Here is a 16,026-nt window from a genome sequence, read left to right on the forward strand (position 1 = left end):
CCGGGCCTCATAAGGATCGGGCGGCTCCCGCCCGGCCTGGGCGTGCAGGGTGGGTCGGGGCAGAGCCGAGTCCCCGGCTGGGGGCAGGGGTCCGCGCCCTCCGTGCCAGCCCGAGCGCCGGCGGCGGCCGCTGAGCCGCCCTTTGTTTCCCGGCGCTCCCGGCTTCTGTGGAGTCACGGTCACATGCGCTTCCGGCACGGGGTGTTCCGGGCGCCGCGCCAGGGCCCCGGGGACGCCCCCGCCCCTCGCCCAGCCCTCGCGGGGCCACCCTCCTCCGCGCGCTGCCCGCCCCGCCCGCCCGCGGGCCGCCGGCCCATCTCGGAGCCCCCAGGCCTGGGGCCTCCCAGGCGGCTCTACTCCGATGGTCTTCTCTGAACTCCACGTGGGGCTTTTGATCCCGGAACTGGCGTGTCCAATACCCAGATCTTTCCTGGAGTCCGCCCGTCTCCCCTACCCCAGACCACACCCAAGCACGCAAAATCAGGCTCATCCCTCCCCGGTGGAACGCTGTGCGGTAAATGGGTGGTAGACAAGTCCTGAACTTTATTCTGATCATTTAATGGGGTGGTTGAGCAGCACTGAACCTCTCTCCTCCCCCTCCCTGAACCCACCCCCCAACAAAACAATGAAACAAAACTCAGCCACCCAGGGGGCCCGCACAGACCATCTAAGGGCCAAAGCCCCAGCCCAGGGGCCAAAATGGGGCCGCCCTTCTGGCCTGGCCTGACCTGACCTCTATCACTCCCAGGCCCAGGCTGTGCCCTGGGACATTCGAGAACCTTGGCACCTCATAGAGGCCATCTCTCCTTTGCTCAGCAGAATTCAAGGATGCACTCAACAAATATTTATTGAAAGCAAGCGATGTGCGGGGTGACCAAGTCCCTCTGGGATGCCAGCCCTGTGTTAAGCCCCAGGCGGAATGTGAGAAGATTCTCTCTGCGTCCAAGCAGTGCCTGTGCTAACCCCCTGAGGCTCAGCTTCCCACAGAAGCCATCATTCTGAGCAGCTGGGGAGGCCATGTCTGGGGGCCAGGACTGGGGGTCCTGCCTGTCCCCTCCCTCCCAGTCTTGGAGATGCAGCAAGAGGTGGCAGTGCCAGGGTCTGCGTGAGCATGGGGTGTGTGGTCTTGGGGACCCTTTCTGCCTCTGGGCAACCTTTCCCAGTGCCTCTCAGGGGGCCCTGCAGGGACTGGGGCACAGGATGGGGGTTGGGCTGGAGGGGTGGAGACCTGGGAGAGGAGAGAGGGAGACAGCCCAAGGAGCAAAGTCGGGCCAGAGGTGGGTGTGCACATCCACTGTGGCATCACGGCTTAGTGGGGAAGAGCAGACAGGTGAGCTGCCGGCTGCCGCTGTGTCTGTCCACGAGCGGCAGGGGGTGCTCCGCGTAGTGCTGGACCATGGCAGCCACAGAGGAGAAGAGCTGGACAGGGAGGCAGGGCGTCAGTGAGTCCCTTGAGCCTCATGCTGGGAGACACCTCCCGAGGGAACCGAGGGGCTGTGGCGAGGGGGCTTGTTGACATTTTTCTAAATATTTTCCTTCCTGTTTGCCCCCACGAAGTTCCACTGCCTTTTTACTGCTCAGTTCCAGGCCTTTCCTGGGACTTCCTCCATAGGCATGCTCTTGGCCAGACTCCTATGACCCAGGTCAGATGCAGTAACTTTGGGCCCGTGCCTCTGCCCTGGTCCTCTGCTGTGGGGAGCTGCATGGTGACCGTCTCTAGTTGGCAGCCTAGCAAGCGCTGGGTGCAAAGTTGAGTCCTTGGTACAAATAGGTGTCTGGAGTACCTGGACCCTGCCCTCCTCCCAGCTAGGTCCATTACAGGTACACATGCCCCCAGCAGGGCCCTGTGCAGACTGAGCCATGCTGGGGGGTTGGGGGGGGTGATTCCCCCCAGAGCAGGATGGGTCTCTTCTCAAAGTGCAGGCTTCTGGGAAGGAACTCAGGACACTGGCCACTGAGATTTCCACCCACTCCAGAAAAACACAAAATGTGGAGTTTTCCCCTAGGCAAATGCTCCTGGCTGGGCCCAGGGACTGCTCTGCTGTTCCTCGCCCTTTAACCCGCTACCTCCTCCATCACCCACCTCCTCTCGGTTCCTGCCTTCCCGGCCCAAGGCATAGTGGCGCCCGCCATCCGGCCGCCGGATGGGAATGTTGAAGACCCGGCCGTGGAGAAGCACAGCCAGGGTGAAGGGCTGGGAGCCATGAGGGCCTGAGCTGGGGCGCACGGTGTAGGCCCCGTCCTGCAAAGAAGAGCCCTTCCGTCAACCTCCTTCTCCAGCAGCGGCCCTGACTCCACCCCTGAGTGGCCGCTCCCGCCCGCTCAGCCCAGCCGCAGCCCAGGAGCAGGAGGGGTTTCCAACAAGGCCCAGGGGGTCTGTGGTTGCCCACCTTTTGGAGTCGGAGCAGGGCGCTCTCAACTGCATGGCGGTCACAGTTCTCTGAGTACCAGGGCTGGCCCAGCAGACTGCCTGTCTGTACAAACACACACAGCCACTCCCAGATGTGCCAGGGCACAGGAGGGGGGAGGACGGAGAACGCTGGGCTGCAGTCATTTGTGCTCATGTCGACCTTCCCCTACCTGGTGCCCAGTGCGTCCAACGGTGACCCCAGCCCAGGAGGGCTCCCCGGGCCTCCCCCACCAGCCCTTTCCCAGCCCCTCCTCACCTCAGCAGCTGAGGTGTTCTGGGTGACCGCTCCAGAGGAAAGAGAGGCTCTCCTTCCTGGGGGAAGAAGCAGATTATAGTGCTGGGGCTAGGAGGGGATCAGGCCAAGGAGGCTTCGGGGCCAGCTGTGAGGGTGGCGAGGTCCCGGGGGGTACCCAAAGGTCTGAAGCCCACAGCGGGACACCCAGTACCTCCCCCCTCCTCTCCGAGGGCTCCAGTAGGACCCACCAGCTAGGCCGTGTGTGGCCTCCGAATGAGGAATGACCTTAAGGTACAGGCTGGGAGCTTCCTGCTTTGGTGCAGACCCTAGAAAATGCCCAAGGGGGTCCCCTCAGGCCTGCCCTCAGCTGGAGTCAGCTGCAGGGACCCCCCCCCCCAGCAAACTGGGAGGCAGGGTAGAGGCTGGGAGTCAGTCTGTGGCCTGCAGGGCCGTGACTGGGAGGGCCCTGCGTGACTGTCTGGGTTTGTGCTGTACTCACCTTCAGAGGTGGCATTCCACGCTCCCTGGGACACAGGATGTGGAGTCAGAAGAGCCTGGCACTGCCGGCCTGCTCCTTTGGGCCAGAAGCCCTACCCTGAGACTCCCTTGCTCTCTCCCTCCCTCCCAGCTCACCTCCCCTGCCCCTATGCCCAGCCTCTTACATTCTGAGCTTCCTGGTGGGCTATGGTGGGCCTGTGGGGAGCAAATTGGGGAACAGAGATCAGGGTCTTTATCTCCCAAAAGAAAGAGCCCAGTGAACTTTGAGAAGCTTGGATTGGCCATCACCCCCACATACACGTACACACACCTGGTGGGGTGCTCACCTGGGCCCCACTGATGTCCTTGGTAGAGGGACTGGGGGCCTCAGGGCTTGGGAGTTCAGAGTCTGAGTCAAAGCCAGGACTAAAACAGAGTGGTTAGGCTGGGCTGGGCACCAGGCAGGGAAATCCAGGGTGGGGCTGGGGACAGCTGCTGGCCTCTGCTTCTCTGCAGCTTGGCCTTTGGGGAGTCTTCCCAACCAGGGAGAGTGTTGGCCTGGCTGCAACAGCTAGGAAGCTCCCCACGGCCCTTGTTCTGAGGGGGCCCCCTCCCTCTGGGGCACAGTGTGGGTCAACCTGGACCAGAGGCGGCAGCGTGGGTGTCCATGTGGGTGTCTGAAGGCAGATGCGTGTTGTGGGGATGCTGAGAGAGGACAGGGGAGAAGATGGATCCAGGAGAGTGTGCTGTGCTGCGGGGGAGCAGCCCAGGGCCTCAAGGCAGGATGGAGCAGGGCGGAGGGAGGTGTTCACCTGGACTGGGCTCACACTCCAGGTAGATGCCCTCATCGGGCTTCTGTGGAGGGCCGGAAACCTAAGGGATGGAGGGATGTGGGGGACCCAGTGTTTGACCGGTGAAGGGGAGGAAGGACGGAGCCATCACTTGGGGGAGCCGTTGGCATCTCACCCCCACACCAGGTGGACGCGGAATGATTGAAATTGCCCCTTTACCAGGAAGGGGGTGCCCGTGAGCACCCCCTCCTCCAGCGTGGGGCCCTCCCCAGGAGACACTGGGGGCCGCCGAGCCAGGGGCCTGTGACAGAGGGGGAGGGGCTCTGCTCTGGGCCTTTTCCCTGGGTTTTAGGGATATTTCCTGGCCCTCCCACACCTCTCACCCATCCCTGCCAACTTCCTAGCCAGCATCCTAGCGTGAGGGGCACTCACCGCGTGGGTCCGTGCGTCCAGCCCTGGAAGGAAAAGACCCACCGGTCAGGAGCAGCAGGGAGAGGGGCTCAGTGAAGCCTCGGCTGGAAGGGCGGTGGGTCCTTGGAACTTCTCTGAGGGGCTCCTCGGAGCCAGCTTTGAAGTCCCAGGTGTAAACCATTCTCACCCTCAGTGGCCTCACTTCACACCCCCAGGGTGCCCGTCTCCCGACCCAGAGACCACAGCAGGTGCAGAACCGGCCCGGGAGTCAGGGACTCTGTGATCTCAGGCAAAGCATTGAATGCATCTGGGCCTCAGTCTCCTCCTGAACTGCCTGCCTTAGGGGGACCGGCAGGTAAAAATGAGGAACAGGTAGGGGTGGGGGACACAGTCACCAGGCAAAGCATGAGACCAGTGTAAGGCCAGTTCCACTCTCCCCGCCTCCCTCCATGGGGGCCAAGATTCCCTTTCTCAGGGCGAGGCCTGAGTGGGCCAGAACATCCCCATTACCTCGCCTCCCAAAGGGCCGGCCCTGCTTCCCCGCCTCCTGCAGGCACGGTGCTGCCTTCAGCTGTGGGCACGAAGCAGGAGAATAGGGTGGGGGGTGCTGAGGGACACTGTGCCATCGGGAGGGCAAGGATGGTGGGGTGGGATCTGTGCAGCTTTAAAAACACTGTGACAAGCATTAATGCACAAAGGAGGTGATTCTCTCCTTTGCTTCTATGCTGTGGCTCTTTTGTTGTTGTTGTTATGCATCTCCCCTGGTTTTTCTTTTTATTCCCATAAAACATATGATGAAAGCAGTAGCTTTCAAAGCCCACAGCGGGCTCACGGCAGGAATGAGCGCTGGCAGTGATTGGCAGCTGAGTGAAGGATTTCTTCAGTCCGTAGGCTGAGAGGGTTTCCTGGGGCCTCAGGGGCCTGGAGGGGTGGCTGAGCTTCACCCCCTCACCCCCCACCCCGCACTCCCTTCTCCTGGCTCAGGCGAGAAGGGCGAGTCCAGGGCGATGCTGATGGTGGGGGGAAAAGGACCAGGCCAGGCAGGTGGGAGGAGCGACTGTTAACCGGCTTCTGACGCAGCTAATTTTTCAGGGGCCTCTTGAATGCAGACGTAGGGGAATCTCGCAAATGAGATGCCTCTTAGATTTACTCACTGGGAAGTGGGAGCCTGGGGTGGGGTGGGTGGGGAGGCTGTTCACCATCTCAGGCTGGGGCTGCGGTGGTGGTGGTGGTGATGACGTGGGTGGACCCAGGGGGCCAGAGTGATCTGGAAAAGACCCCAAGCATTGTGACTCGGTGGGTTCCTCCCACGTAGGTTGGGTTCCCATTCCCCCCCCACCCCCCAGCCTCTATTCCCTCCTCCCTCATTCCCCTTCCTGCTCTCTGGCTTCCCGACAGCCGTGTATCCATGGCAACTGGAGGCGGACAGCTTCCCTGCCCCCACCTGGCCCAGCCCCGAGCTGTGGGGGTGGGGTGCCAGCAGCAGCTGGGGCTCTCTCGGCACCCCTACCCTTGCTCCAGGATGTGCCGGGATCTCAGAGGGGGAATGCCAGGCCCAGGAGACCCTGTCAGGCCTCCTGCTTTCCCTACTGTTGCCTTGGTTACACTGCCCCTCCAGGCCCCTCTCCTTCCCACTCTTCCTCCTTCCCTTCTCCCCTCCTCCCTCCCTCCCGCCATCCCTCTCTCTCTGCCCAGCCAAGAGGCCTCAGTGACTGCCAGCTGAGGCCTCCCCTCGCTGCCCCAGGCCAGACAGACAAATAGGCAAGGCCTGGCCCTCTTCCCTTGTGCGGACCCTCCTGTCCTGCCTGACCACCCAGCCTCCTTGCCTCAACCTCCCAGCCCTTACCCAAGTACAAAGAGTCCTCCTCAGTGCCAGGAAGGTGTGCGGGAGCTAGGCGCAGGGGCAGAGCCTCACAGGGGGGCAGCTCATATTTATCCTCCTCCTCGTCCTTCTCCTCCTGGGCTTCCAGGAAGGGATGCTGAGCATAGGGAGGATGGAGGAGGTGCAGGAGCAGTGGTGGCCGCTGCCTCCCCGACCCCACGCCCAGCTCAGCAGCTGGACTTACCTGGCGTCTCCAGGTCCCTGGGGCAGGCAGAGGAGCTGGGCGGGGGGCGTCTCTTCTCCAAGGTGGGGAGTCTGGACAGGAGGCTGGTAAGACTGCCTCATCTCTTCCCAGCCCAGCCCCTGCCTAGCACAATGACTTTCTCTCTCCCCCCAATATAAAAAACCACCTGCACTTTTGCAGTGGCCTCAATGCTTCATTCAACTCAAAGGAACCGTTCATGATGGGCCCTTCCAACACTGCAGCAGGGCCAGTGAGGTAGGCATTTTGGAAATAAGGGGGCCTCGCAGCCTGTCCCCCCCATGCCAGTCCCCCACCCCAGGCATCCCTAATTCTGACCAAGACAGGTAGAAGAGCTCCAGGGACTTAGCAGTGCTGGTCAGTGATGGGCAGGAGGTGTCCAGAGCCCTCAGGGGAGACTCTCTGGGACACTTACCTGCACACCTCGGGGGTGGAAGGGGTGGCCCCAACCTGCAATCAGACTCTAATCAGCTCTGCCCAGGGGGCTGTGATTTTGTGTCCTCCAGACCCTGCACAACCCTAGGACACTCACATCCATGGCAGTGTGAAATAGCGCCCCCTGGAGTTATGTGATAGCAGCCGGGGACCAGGGCGGCAGGAGGAAGCGTCTGCGGGCAGAGCTAGTGCCCGGGGTGCACAGACAGCAGAGTTGGTGCCCCAGGGAAGCTGGCAGTGGGAGAGCCCTAGTGTTCCCAGGGGGTGGAGGTCCATGGATGGCCTCACTGGGTGTGGAAGGCCTGCTCTAAGGATGGCTGTGCCCTGGAAAGGGGCAGTGAGGTGGGAACAAGATAGGAGGGCGAGGTAAGGGAGGGGACCGAGGACTCACCTGGGCTTGCTTCTGCTGAGCTTTTCCTGGGAAGAGTCAGGGAGGGGAGTAAGGGTCTGGTCAGTGAAGTGGGAATGACCCTCCCTGCCCAGAGTCCTGGGCCCCCAGGGGTGGGCCGGTACATGCACCTGGGGCTTCCCTAGGACCAAGTCTCACCATGGCCAAGGTGAGAAAGCTGTGCCTCCTTGGGAGTCCAGGTTCTGCCACAAATGGCCTGGGGACAGGGCCCTATTGTTCTCATCATTTGCATTTCACAAGCACACCAGGAAGGTGGGCCTGCTGTGGCCTCCAACCCCAGACCAGCTTTGCCTGCACCACTCCCAGGACCCAGCCACAGCTCCCCCCAGCCTCCCCCACATCGCCTCCCACAGCTGCATCTGCCCCACGACGCACACCCCCCACCCCATGGGAAGAAGAGCTCTCTCTTCCCTGCCCAGGCCCGCAAAGCTGGACCAGGGCTCCAAAGCTTCCTGATTAATACCCTCTCCTCCCAAAGACTCAGACTCTACTGGGGATCAGCCAGACCAAGCCCCTTCCCCGTTCACAGAAGACATGGCATTCCTGGCACATCCCATTAAAACCAGGAGACTATCCCTGCAGACACTTTTCTTAAACCCTTTGTGCCTGCTGTCATTTGCTGGTGAGTGGTGATCGATGATCAAGGAGGTGGAGGCTGGTGAAAAGCTCAGATAGATGCACTTGCATGCGGTTTGACAGCTCGCTTTGTGATGGATGTAGTTCTTCATTCAGTAGGTATTAATTGAACATCCACTATCCACCAGGCACTGTTCCAGGTGCTGAAGATGCTGTAGGAAAACTAAACAGGCAGGCATTACACACGCATTTCCTCACTGGATTCTCACAATAGCCTCATGATGCAAGTCCTAATTTTATCCCTGCTTTTCAGATGAGGAAAATGAGCGTATTAGTCACCTCGGGCAGCCGTCACAGAATTCCACAGACTGGGTGGCTTCAACAACAGAAATTTATTTTCTCACTGTTCTGGAGACTAGAAGCCGAGATCAAGGTGCTGTCAGGGCTGGCTTTTGGCGAGGGCTCTCTTGCTGGCTTGCAGTCAGCTTCCCGCTGTATCCTCACACGACCTTTCCTCTGTGCATGCAGAGAGAGAGAGCATTCTGGGGAGAGAGAGAGAGATCTCTGATCTCTTCTTATAAGGACACCAGCCCTATTGAATCAGGGCCCCACCCTTATGACCTCATTTAACCCTAATTACCTCCCTAAAGGCCCTGTCTCCAAATACGGTCACATTGCGGGGTTGGGGCTTCAACGTGTGAATTTGGGGGATGGTGGGGTATGTAACTCAGTCCATAGCACTGAGGCTCTGAGAAACTGAGTGACCTTCCCAAGGTCATACAATTAGTTAAGTGTTGGAGGTGGGATTCAATCCAAGGTTTGCCCAACCCAGAGCCTTTGCTCTAAACACTGAGCATCCTGTACCTCACTGGGGATTGAGTCCTGACCCTCCTTTCCTGTGATGAAATTAGAACATCAGTAATCACAGGCTTCCTTAGGAGCCCTCGGCTTCCTGGTGCTCTGCTACCCGAGTGAATTTTGGAACTCTGGCTTCTGAGAGGTATTGAGGCGAAAAGTAGGGTGTCTGACTGGTATCTGGTATCTGACTCTGTTCAGACCAGGGAATGAGGGAACACAGATAACGATCATGAATTTATAGAACTTTCAAGGGCACTGTAATTTTCCTGTGGTTATTACTTTGGTGATGTCCTGGCAGTCGGCACAAAGGAGAAATGAAGGCCAAGTGCTTGCATCTTTGGAGACCATGAGACTCGGGGCACTGGGGAGGAGAGCCCAGGGTTGGAGCTGGCCACCGACTTCAGAGAGGAAGATCAGATGATTCCTGGGACTGGCAGGCAAAACGGCACTTAAGACTCTCTGAAAAGTCACTGGGGTGGCTTGAGGGGGGCCCATTTGGTATAGTGGGAAAAACTGTGTAAACAAAAACAAAGGAACAATCCGGGAAGCCTGGAGTCAGGGACAAGGGTCCTGACTTCCACTCCCCCGGTTACCTTTGTTCCACATTTGAACCATAAGGCAGGGGCAAGTTCCCCCACCAAGGGGACCTCCTCTGGGACCAGAGTCTGCAGGTGAGAGTCAGCGGGAAGCTCTGACACCACCCCACAGCAAACCCCAAACTGAGTAGGCTCCCAGTCATACTGCCCTTGCCTCTGACACCTCCTCCTTCTGTTCAGGGCTTTGCATAGGCAAACGCCAGGGCCTGGGTGGGGGAAGGAGCCCCAGGCAGAGGAGGGGATCCATGCCTTCTGGGTGGGGGCACTGCTCCGGGCACACCAGGGAGGAGGGGATGGAAGGAGTCTGCCCCATGGCTTTGTTTCAGCCCAGCCAGCCCTGCAGCACTCTGCTTCTTCCTGATCGCACAGGCAGATTCGGACAACCTCTTGCTCCATCTCTGGCACGGGGTTGCTTTGGGAACAACCATAGCTACTCCCTTGGGATGAATTCCTAGATATGGAATTGCTAGAAACTCACACTTTGAAGGTTCCCTGGGCCCCATGGTCTGGCAGCAACTGAGGGCCAGTTTTGCGGTCCTTCTACAACCGACAGCCATTCTCCACATTTTCCGGATCTCAGCTCTCCAATGAGAACAGGCCGAAATTTTCGGGCCCAGCATAATCTAAACCCACCCTGAGAAAACAAACAGCTCCCTAGAGCAGTGCCCCCCCCCCATTTGCTGATCACAAGAATCCCTGGAGGGCTTGTGGATGTCTTAGATTCCCAGACCTTCCCTGAGATCTCAAGAATTGAATGTTCCAGGAGGGAACTGGGGCTCGATGTTATTTTAAACCAGCATCCTGAATCATCTTTTGATAAGCCAAGTTTGAGAAAGTCTGAGAAGATGCGACCCCCAGGACATCTTTAGAATCACATAGCCTTTAGCTCATAGGGAACACAGGGGTCGCCAGCAGAGAAAAAAACCGTGACCCAGGCCCTGCCCCCAGGGGGCCGCTCCTAGTGACGGAGAGGGCAGACCCAAGGAGATGTTCAGTCCCTCTGGGCTGCAGTTTCCTCCTGTGTAAACAGGGATGCGAACAAGGCATTCCCAGTGGTGGAGGCGCTTCTGAGGGCTGAATGGGATGGTACCCAGGAAACACAGTGCGCGCACAGTAAACTGCAGCTCCTCCTGAGGAGGCGGAACCCCTGTTGGTAGAGCTGTTGCCAGCGGATGGGGAAGGTGGCGAAGGCTGGCTGCGGTCCCTGGTGTGAGTGAAGTGGGAAGCCTTGTGAGCAGGAGGTGGGTGGTTTCTGAGGACCTGAAGGAGGACAGGGAAGCAGGGAAGCAGGCTGAGGCTAGAGGTCTCAGAGGGGGGAGATTGTGGACCGTGGAGCCAGAGCTGCTGAGGTGGGGCTGGACCCCTCAAGGCAGGAGGGGATGTCACCCTCTTCTGCTGGCGTCGAGCACTTCCTGCGTTTGGGGCCATCTCCACCGTCTGAATCCTTGCCTCCATCCAGAAGCCAGATGAGGCCCTCCCAGCCTTCATGGCAGCTGGGGTGCAGGCATTCTGCCAGTAGGATGCCCCCATGCTGGGCTTTGTATCCAAAGCGGGCACCAAGAGGAATCCACCCTGGGGAAGGGGTGACAGCTAAATCCTGCTTCCAGAGGCCAGGAAGGTGGAGAGCCCAGCGGTACCACCCAGAGCCGGGATCAGTGGTGTCGGCCCAGAGGTGCCTCCAACTAGGCCAGGTTGGCCGTGGCCTTTGGGACATTGCTCCTGGTTGGTTCTCAGGTCCTCCCGGAATTGTGGTCAGCTACAGGACGATTTTGAAGAAATTATTTTTCAGCCTAAAGTACCTAGGGTTGGTTTCTCTTCCTTTCAGTGAGGAACTCTGATTTAGAGATAAAACCACAACATCAGGGGGTTCACCACATGGCCACCAAGAGGCCCAAACCATGAGGGGTCTCACGGGAAGGTGAGACCAGGCAGAAAGAAGCAGCGTAGCTTTTCATTTCTATACTTTTGGGACTTTCACATGACAAGCATTCATTATTTTTAAAATTAAAAAAAATCTGTCAATACGGATAAAAAGATAAAAAGAAGGAAAGCAGAGAAGTGGGGAGCGGTATGGGGTCGCCACAGGACAGCCAGGGCCCCTAAGCCAGGGAGATGGGGGGAAAGGTGGGAAAAGCCAGGAGCACTCTGAGAAGACAGGGCTTCTGCTCCCGAGAGAATGGGAATCCATCGTGGCAAGTGGAAGGGGCTGGGGAGGAAGAGGGAAGGGAGAACTTTCTGACCCTGACCTAGGGCCACGTGGGCAGGAGGGGACGGGGAGGGGAGAGCGGGGAGTGGGGAACAAGTCCTGTGAGGGGTAAGGGAGAACGAAGGGGTCCTCAGGATATTTTCATCCGAGCAGGTGGTCAAGTTAAGAGGCCCACAAAGCTCCTAGGGGAGGGGCCTGAGGCCAACTGAATGTCTGTGGTTGGGTTAAAGGTAAAGTTGGGGCAATCTTTTTTTTTTTTAATTGTATTATTATTTATTTTGGGGGGGTTATTATGTTTATTTATTTTTGGAGGCGGTACTAAGGAATGAGCCCAGGACCTTGTGCATGCTAAGCCTGCGCTCCACCACAGCTACACCCTGCCCCTCTCCCCGGGGCAATCCTTAAGGACGGTGGTTGGCAGGGGGGAGAGAAGGGGTCCTCCTGGGCTGATGGATGGAGGATGTTGGGGCTGGCTGAGCACAAGCAGAGCCCTGCTTCCCTGGCCTGCTGCCCGCCCAGGCCCACTGACTCAGCTCAGTCCGGTGGCGGCTGTGACAGGTGATGCAGGGCGGTCGGATGACACCCAGACCCTCCTAAGAGGGTCCCTGCTGCACCACCATTTATTGCTGCAGCTTCCGAGCTCTGTGACAGTCCCTCCCTCCATCTCCCCGAACACAGATGCAAAGCTTGCTGTGTGGTTTGTGTTTTTCTGGAGGGCAGCACACCAGCCTTCTGCAGACTCTCCAAGGTCGAGGGTTGGGGCGGAAAGTTGAGCTGGCTTTCTCTGGCCTCCAGGGTGAAGTGCACGAGCTCACGCCACCCTGCTTGCCTCTGCCTCTGCCTCTGCCCCCGCCGCCCGGTGCTGTGCCTTGGTCCCGCACACCCTGCCCCTCCCTCTTCTGGAACTTTGCCCGTGACAGATTTGACCATGATGCAGCTCTGCCAGGAACCCTTGACTGACCCCGCCCTGAGTGGAGACAATCGCTTCTTGTTGCCGAGCAAGTCAGTCCTACCTACCTCTCCAGCCCCAGCCCCTGCCTTTGCCCACAGACTCACTCACACCCACCTTTTTGCCTGTGGTTCTACCGTGATGGGGCCCCAGGTGGCCCATTCTGCACCCTTTGTTGACTTAAGGAAATTTCAGTTGGAAGAAATTGAGATTTTTACTGTCCTTACAGAATATGAAAAAGAGGGAGGGCTTTCAAGGATAGAAAAACAAAGCTAAATAAATAAATGTTAAAATAAAAGAAAGAAAGAAAAAAGGACTCTCCTGCATAGATGTTATACTTCAATTTTTTTTTTTTTACCATCCCTCTCAAAAGCCACTCAGGTCATCTGCAACCGGCAGTCTTCACAGATGGTGCAAGCACCCTGTCCTCCACCTCAGCTCCTTATTATGCAGATCACCAGAGCGCCTTGAGCTGCCTGTGAACTTGATGCATTAGCACACTGACCAGATTCTACCCTAAGGACAGCCCAGCAGGTGTCCCAGTAGCGGGAAGCCTGGGTGAGGTGGGGGCAGGGCGGCTGCAAACACTTCTAGTGGTACCTGACTTCCTTCATCCCTCTCTAGTCTCAGACAGGCTCCTCCTTACCTGGGAGCTGCACACTTGCCTTTCTTCTGCTGGAAACTCCGGTCCTTTGCTTCCCTCTTCCTTCAGGCCAGTTTAAGTGACTCCCTGTAGGGGTCCCAGACCAGGGCAGTCAGTCCCCCCTACACAATTAAATTTACTTATATTTATATTTTATTATCATTATATTTAATTATATATTTTAACGAATTTTATTTATTATTTTTTTAAAATTATTATTATATTTAAATACAATTTTATAATATATAATTATATTCAGTTATCTAATAATTAAATTTAGTTGTGGCTCCCACCATAATTAAATCTATGGGTGTATTTCAGGGCTAGACTGTAGACTCTCACTCCACTGCAAGAGCTCTAAGTGGGTAGCAACTGTGTCTGTCCAGTTCATTGCCAAATCCCAGGTGCCCGGCCCGCAGCTTGGCGCATAACAGGCTCTCAAAAAATATTTGTTGTAGCTGCACGTTCAAATCTTACTCCTCTCCCCCACCTGCTCAGAGCCCCTGCCTCCCTGCAAGCAGCCTTGGTCTCTCTCTGGAAGGCCCAGGGTTTGTTCCTTTCCTGTCAGTGGACACCAATCACCAGGCCCTGGCGGAGCACAAATGTCCTGAGGCCCTTTCCCTGTTTATCAGCTTCTCTAAATGCAAATGGTTACCAAGGACCTTTGACCTCGCTTTCAACCACCGGGGTCCTTTCCTCTATTTACCTTGAAAAGTGGAGGAGGGGCATCTATCCTCCCCCTACTCTTCCTACACTCCATCCCCCATCCCCCCATCCTGCCCCGCTCCCCCACCCTCTCCAGATGTAACAAGGCCCTGCTTAGGCTTCCTTCTTCAGCTTACAGCCTTAGAGCCAGGCATCTCCTGTTCCCGTTGCTTCCTTGTTCCTTTCTCCCAGGACTGGTGAGCAGAAAAAGTATGGAAAACCAGCCTGGCCTCCTGCCTGCCCCTTAGGAAAGACCGGGCACTGCCGCTTCGCGGATGTCCTTCGCGGATTCCATCCACACATCCTTCCTCGATGGGTGGGGCGGGCCCTATCACCCTCCCCAGCTTTACCAACGGAAAAGCTGAGACCAGAACGGAGATGGATGCTGGGCCTTGGGCCAAAGTCATCTAATTACGTACACAGGACCAAGTGCCCCTCACCGCATCCCTGCCGCTATAGGGACCTGGGCAGTTGTTCCCCGGGAAAGCGCGACTCCTGGTGGAGAAGAGAAGCATGGCGGCCTGTCCCTCATCCCAAGACTGGCTGAGAGAAATGGGCGTGGTCTGCAGGACCACCGACACAACGGCTTTATCCAGTTACTGATGCAAGGCCCTTCCTTGGAAAAATCAGGTATCTGTGTATGTGCAGGTACTTCCATGCACAGACTATGTACGTTTCTGAGTCACTCCCAGGGCCCTGAGGGGAAAGAACCCAACTTTGGGAGCACCTTCCCCTCCGCCATATTCCCTATTAAGGACATATTAACACTGTCCTGTAACTTTAACTGCACCCTGCTGGCTGGATCTGTAACCCAGGAGGACCCTATGGGGCCTTCTCAGGACAGACCCCTCCCCCATATCGTCTGTTGTAGCTCCTCTCTGAAGTACCCAGATAATGGTCTCTGATGCACATTTCCTGAGTTGTTTTACAGCTGCTAAATCCACCACCAAATGGAAGAAATTAACTACTTGCTGATTCTGAGCATGTGGCCCCCAGACCTACTGGCGCCAAAGGACTGATAATGTTAACCCCTGTGACACTGCCCTGTTACCTCACCATCAACCAATCAGAATCATGCACGAGCTGATCACAGACCCTGGGACACCTCTCCCTTGACTTGCCTTTAAAAATGCTTTGCTCAAAACCATCTGAGAGTTCAGGTTTTTTGAGCACTAGCTGTCCTGAGCTCCTTGCTAGGCACCCTGCAATAAACTGTACTTTCCTTCACCACACCCGGATGTCAGTAGATTGGCTTTGCTTCCCACGGGCAAGTAGACCCAAATTTGGGTCGATAACAGATCTTCAGGAAGCAGGGATAGGCATTAATGGCTTTGGCACATCGTGGGTAAGTCACATAGGCTCTTACTGATTCAAGAGTCTAGTGCTACGCCCTGGAAAGCAGGAGAGAATGGGCTCTTACAAAGAGCACAGGGACTGGGGCATGGGCTGTCTCCAAGTTTCTATGGTACCTATCTCTGGTATCTAGGGGCAGAGGGGATACTCAACAAAAGGCTGGTTGTCTTAACAGAAATACTTGGAAAACCAAGACTTTGGTAACTTCCCAGGCAGCAATGGACATGCTTAGAGACCACCTGACTAGTTAATGTGACTCCTACTCCTGTTACCAAAAGGAATCTGCGTGTTCTACTTTGAACATCCTTTCTGGAGTCGTTTCTAATTATTTCAAGATTAAATGGAATATTTCCAGGAAATAGCTGGTCTTAATCTAACTTACAGAAGAATAAAATCTCACTGACATTACAGGGTCATGGCTAGACCTTCAAAAGTCAGGTATTTTCCTATCTGCCTTGATGGTCAGGGACACAGCAGTATATGGTCAGATCAGGAAGTGTAAACGCTGAAAATGGGGTTGGAGACAGAAAGTCCAATGTGTTGCTGGCCACTGTGGTGTCACTGCTCCCGATACAGGTGTAACCTGAATCCTCACTTGGGAGCCAGAAATCAGCTGAGAAGAGGCCTAGGGAGAGAGACCTCAGCTCGGCTCACCCCACCAAGCAGTTCCTGACTGGCACAGAAGGGGTTGGGTAAGTCCCTTCTGTAGTATCTCAGTGGATCCTTATGCAACCTGGGACTTAGGACAAGAGTCCTGGTGCTTGACGCTGAGGTGTGAACAGAGCACTTTGAGAGGGAGCATACTGAAGAAGAGTGCCCGGGTTATTACTTCCTGGCAGCCCCTGCGCCTTACCTGGCTCTGCCATGTATAGCTGATGGCTGGGTGCA

At 56.8% G+C, this 16,026-nt stretch overlaps 1 protein-coding gene across 1 annotated transcript; it reads right to left on the minus strand.

Moving 5' to 3' along the window:
• Window positions 1–647: 647 nt before the first annotated feature.
• Window positions 648–14,040, minus strand: SH2D6 (SH2 domain containing 6). Its single transcript, XM_072951587.1, has 20 exons — window positions 13,923–14,040; window positions 13,084–13,167; window positions 8,966–9,199; window positions 8,168–8,370; window positions 7,391–8,051; window positions 7,235–7,260; window positions 6,824–6,858; window positions 6,391–6,461; window positions 6,171–6,303; window positions 5,479–5,591; window positions 4,835–4,895; window positions 4,346–4,368; window positions 3,935–3,995; window positions 3,470–3,548; window positions 3,308–3,338; window positions 3,145–3,169; window positions 2,667–2,722; window positions 2,391–2,474; window positions 2,084–2,242; window positions 648–1,419 (listed from the first exon to the last, which is right to left on the minus strand). The coding sequence occupies exons 5-20, from the start codon at window positions 7,391–7,393 to the stop codon at window positions 1,303–1,305; spliced, it is 1,077 nt and encodes a 358-aa protein (XP_072807688.1). The 5' UTR covers window positions 7,394–8,051; window positions 8,168–8,370; window positions 8,966–9,199; window positions 13,084–13,167; window positions 13,923–14,040; the 3' UTR covers window positions 648–1,302.
• Window positions 14,041–16,026: the final 1,986 nt, after the last annotated feature.

The sequence above is a fragment of the Vicugna pacos genome, chromosome 28, assembly GCF_048564905.1.
Source record: "Vicugna pacos chromosome 28, VicPac4, whole genome shotgun sequence".
Lineage (NCBI taxonomy): Eukaryota > Metazoa > Chordata > Mammalia > Artiodactyla > Camelidae > Vicugna > Vicugna pacos.

Excerpts from the sequence above, each read along its gene's own strand:
- SH2D6 (XM_072951587.1), bottom strand. Across the intron at positions 4,369-4,834 it reads CCGGCCCTTTGGGAGGCGAG|GGCTGGACGCACGGACCCAC; the intron begins GTAATGGGGATG and ends TTTTCCTTCCAG. Across the intron at positions 3,170-3,307 it reads CCCACCAGGAAGCTCAGAAT|GGAGCGTGGAATGCCACCTC; the intron begins GTAAGAGGCTGG and ends CCTGTGTCCCAG.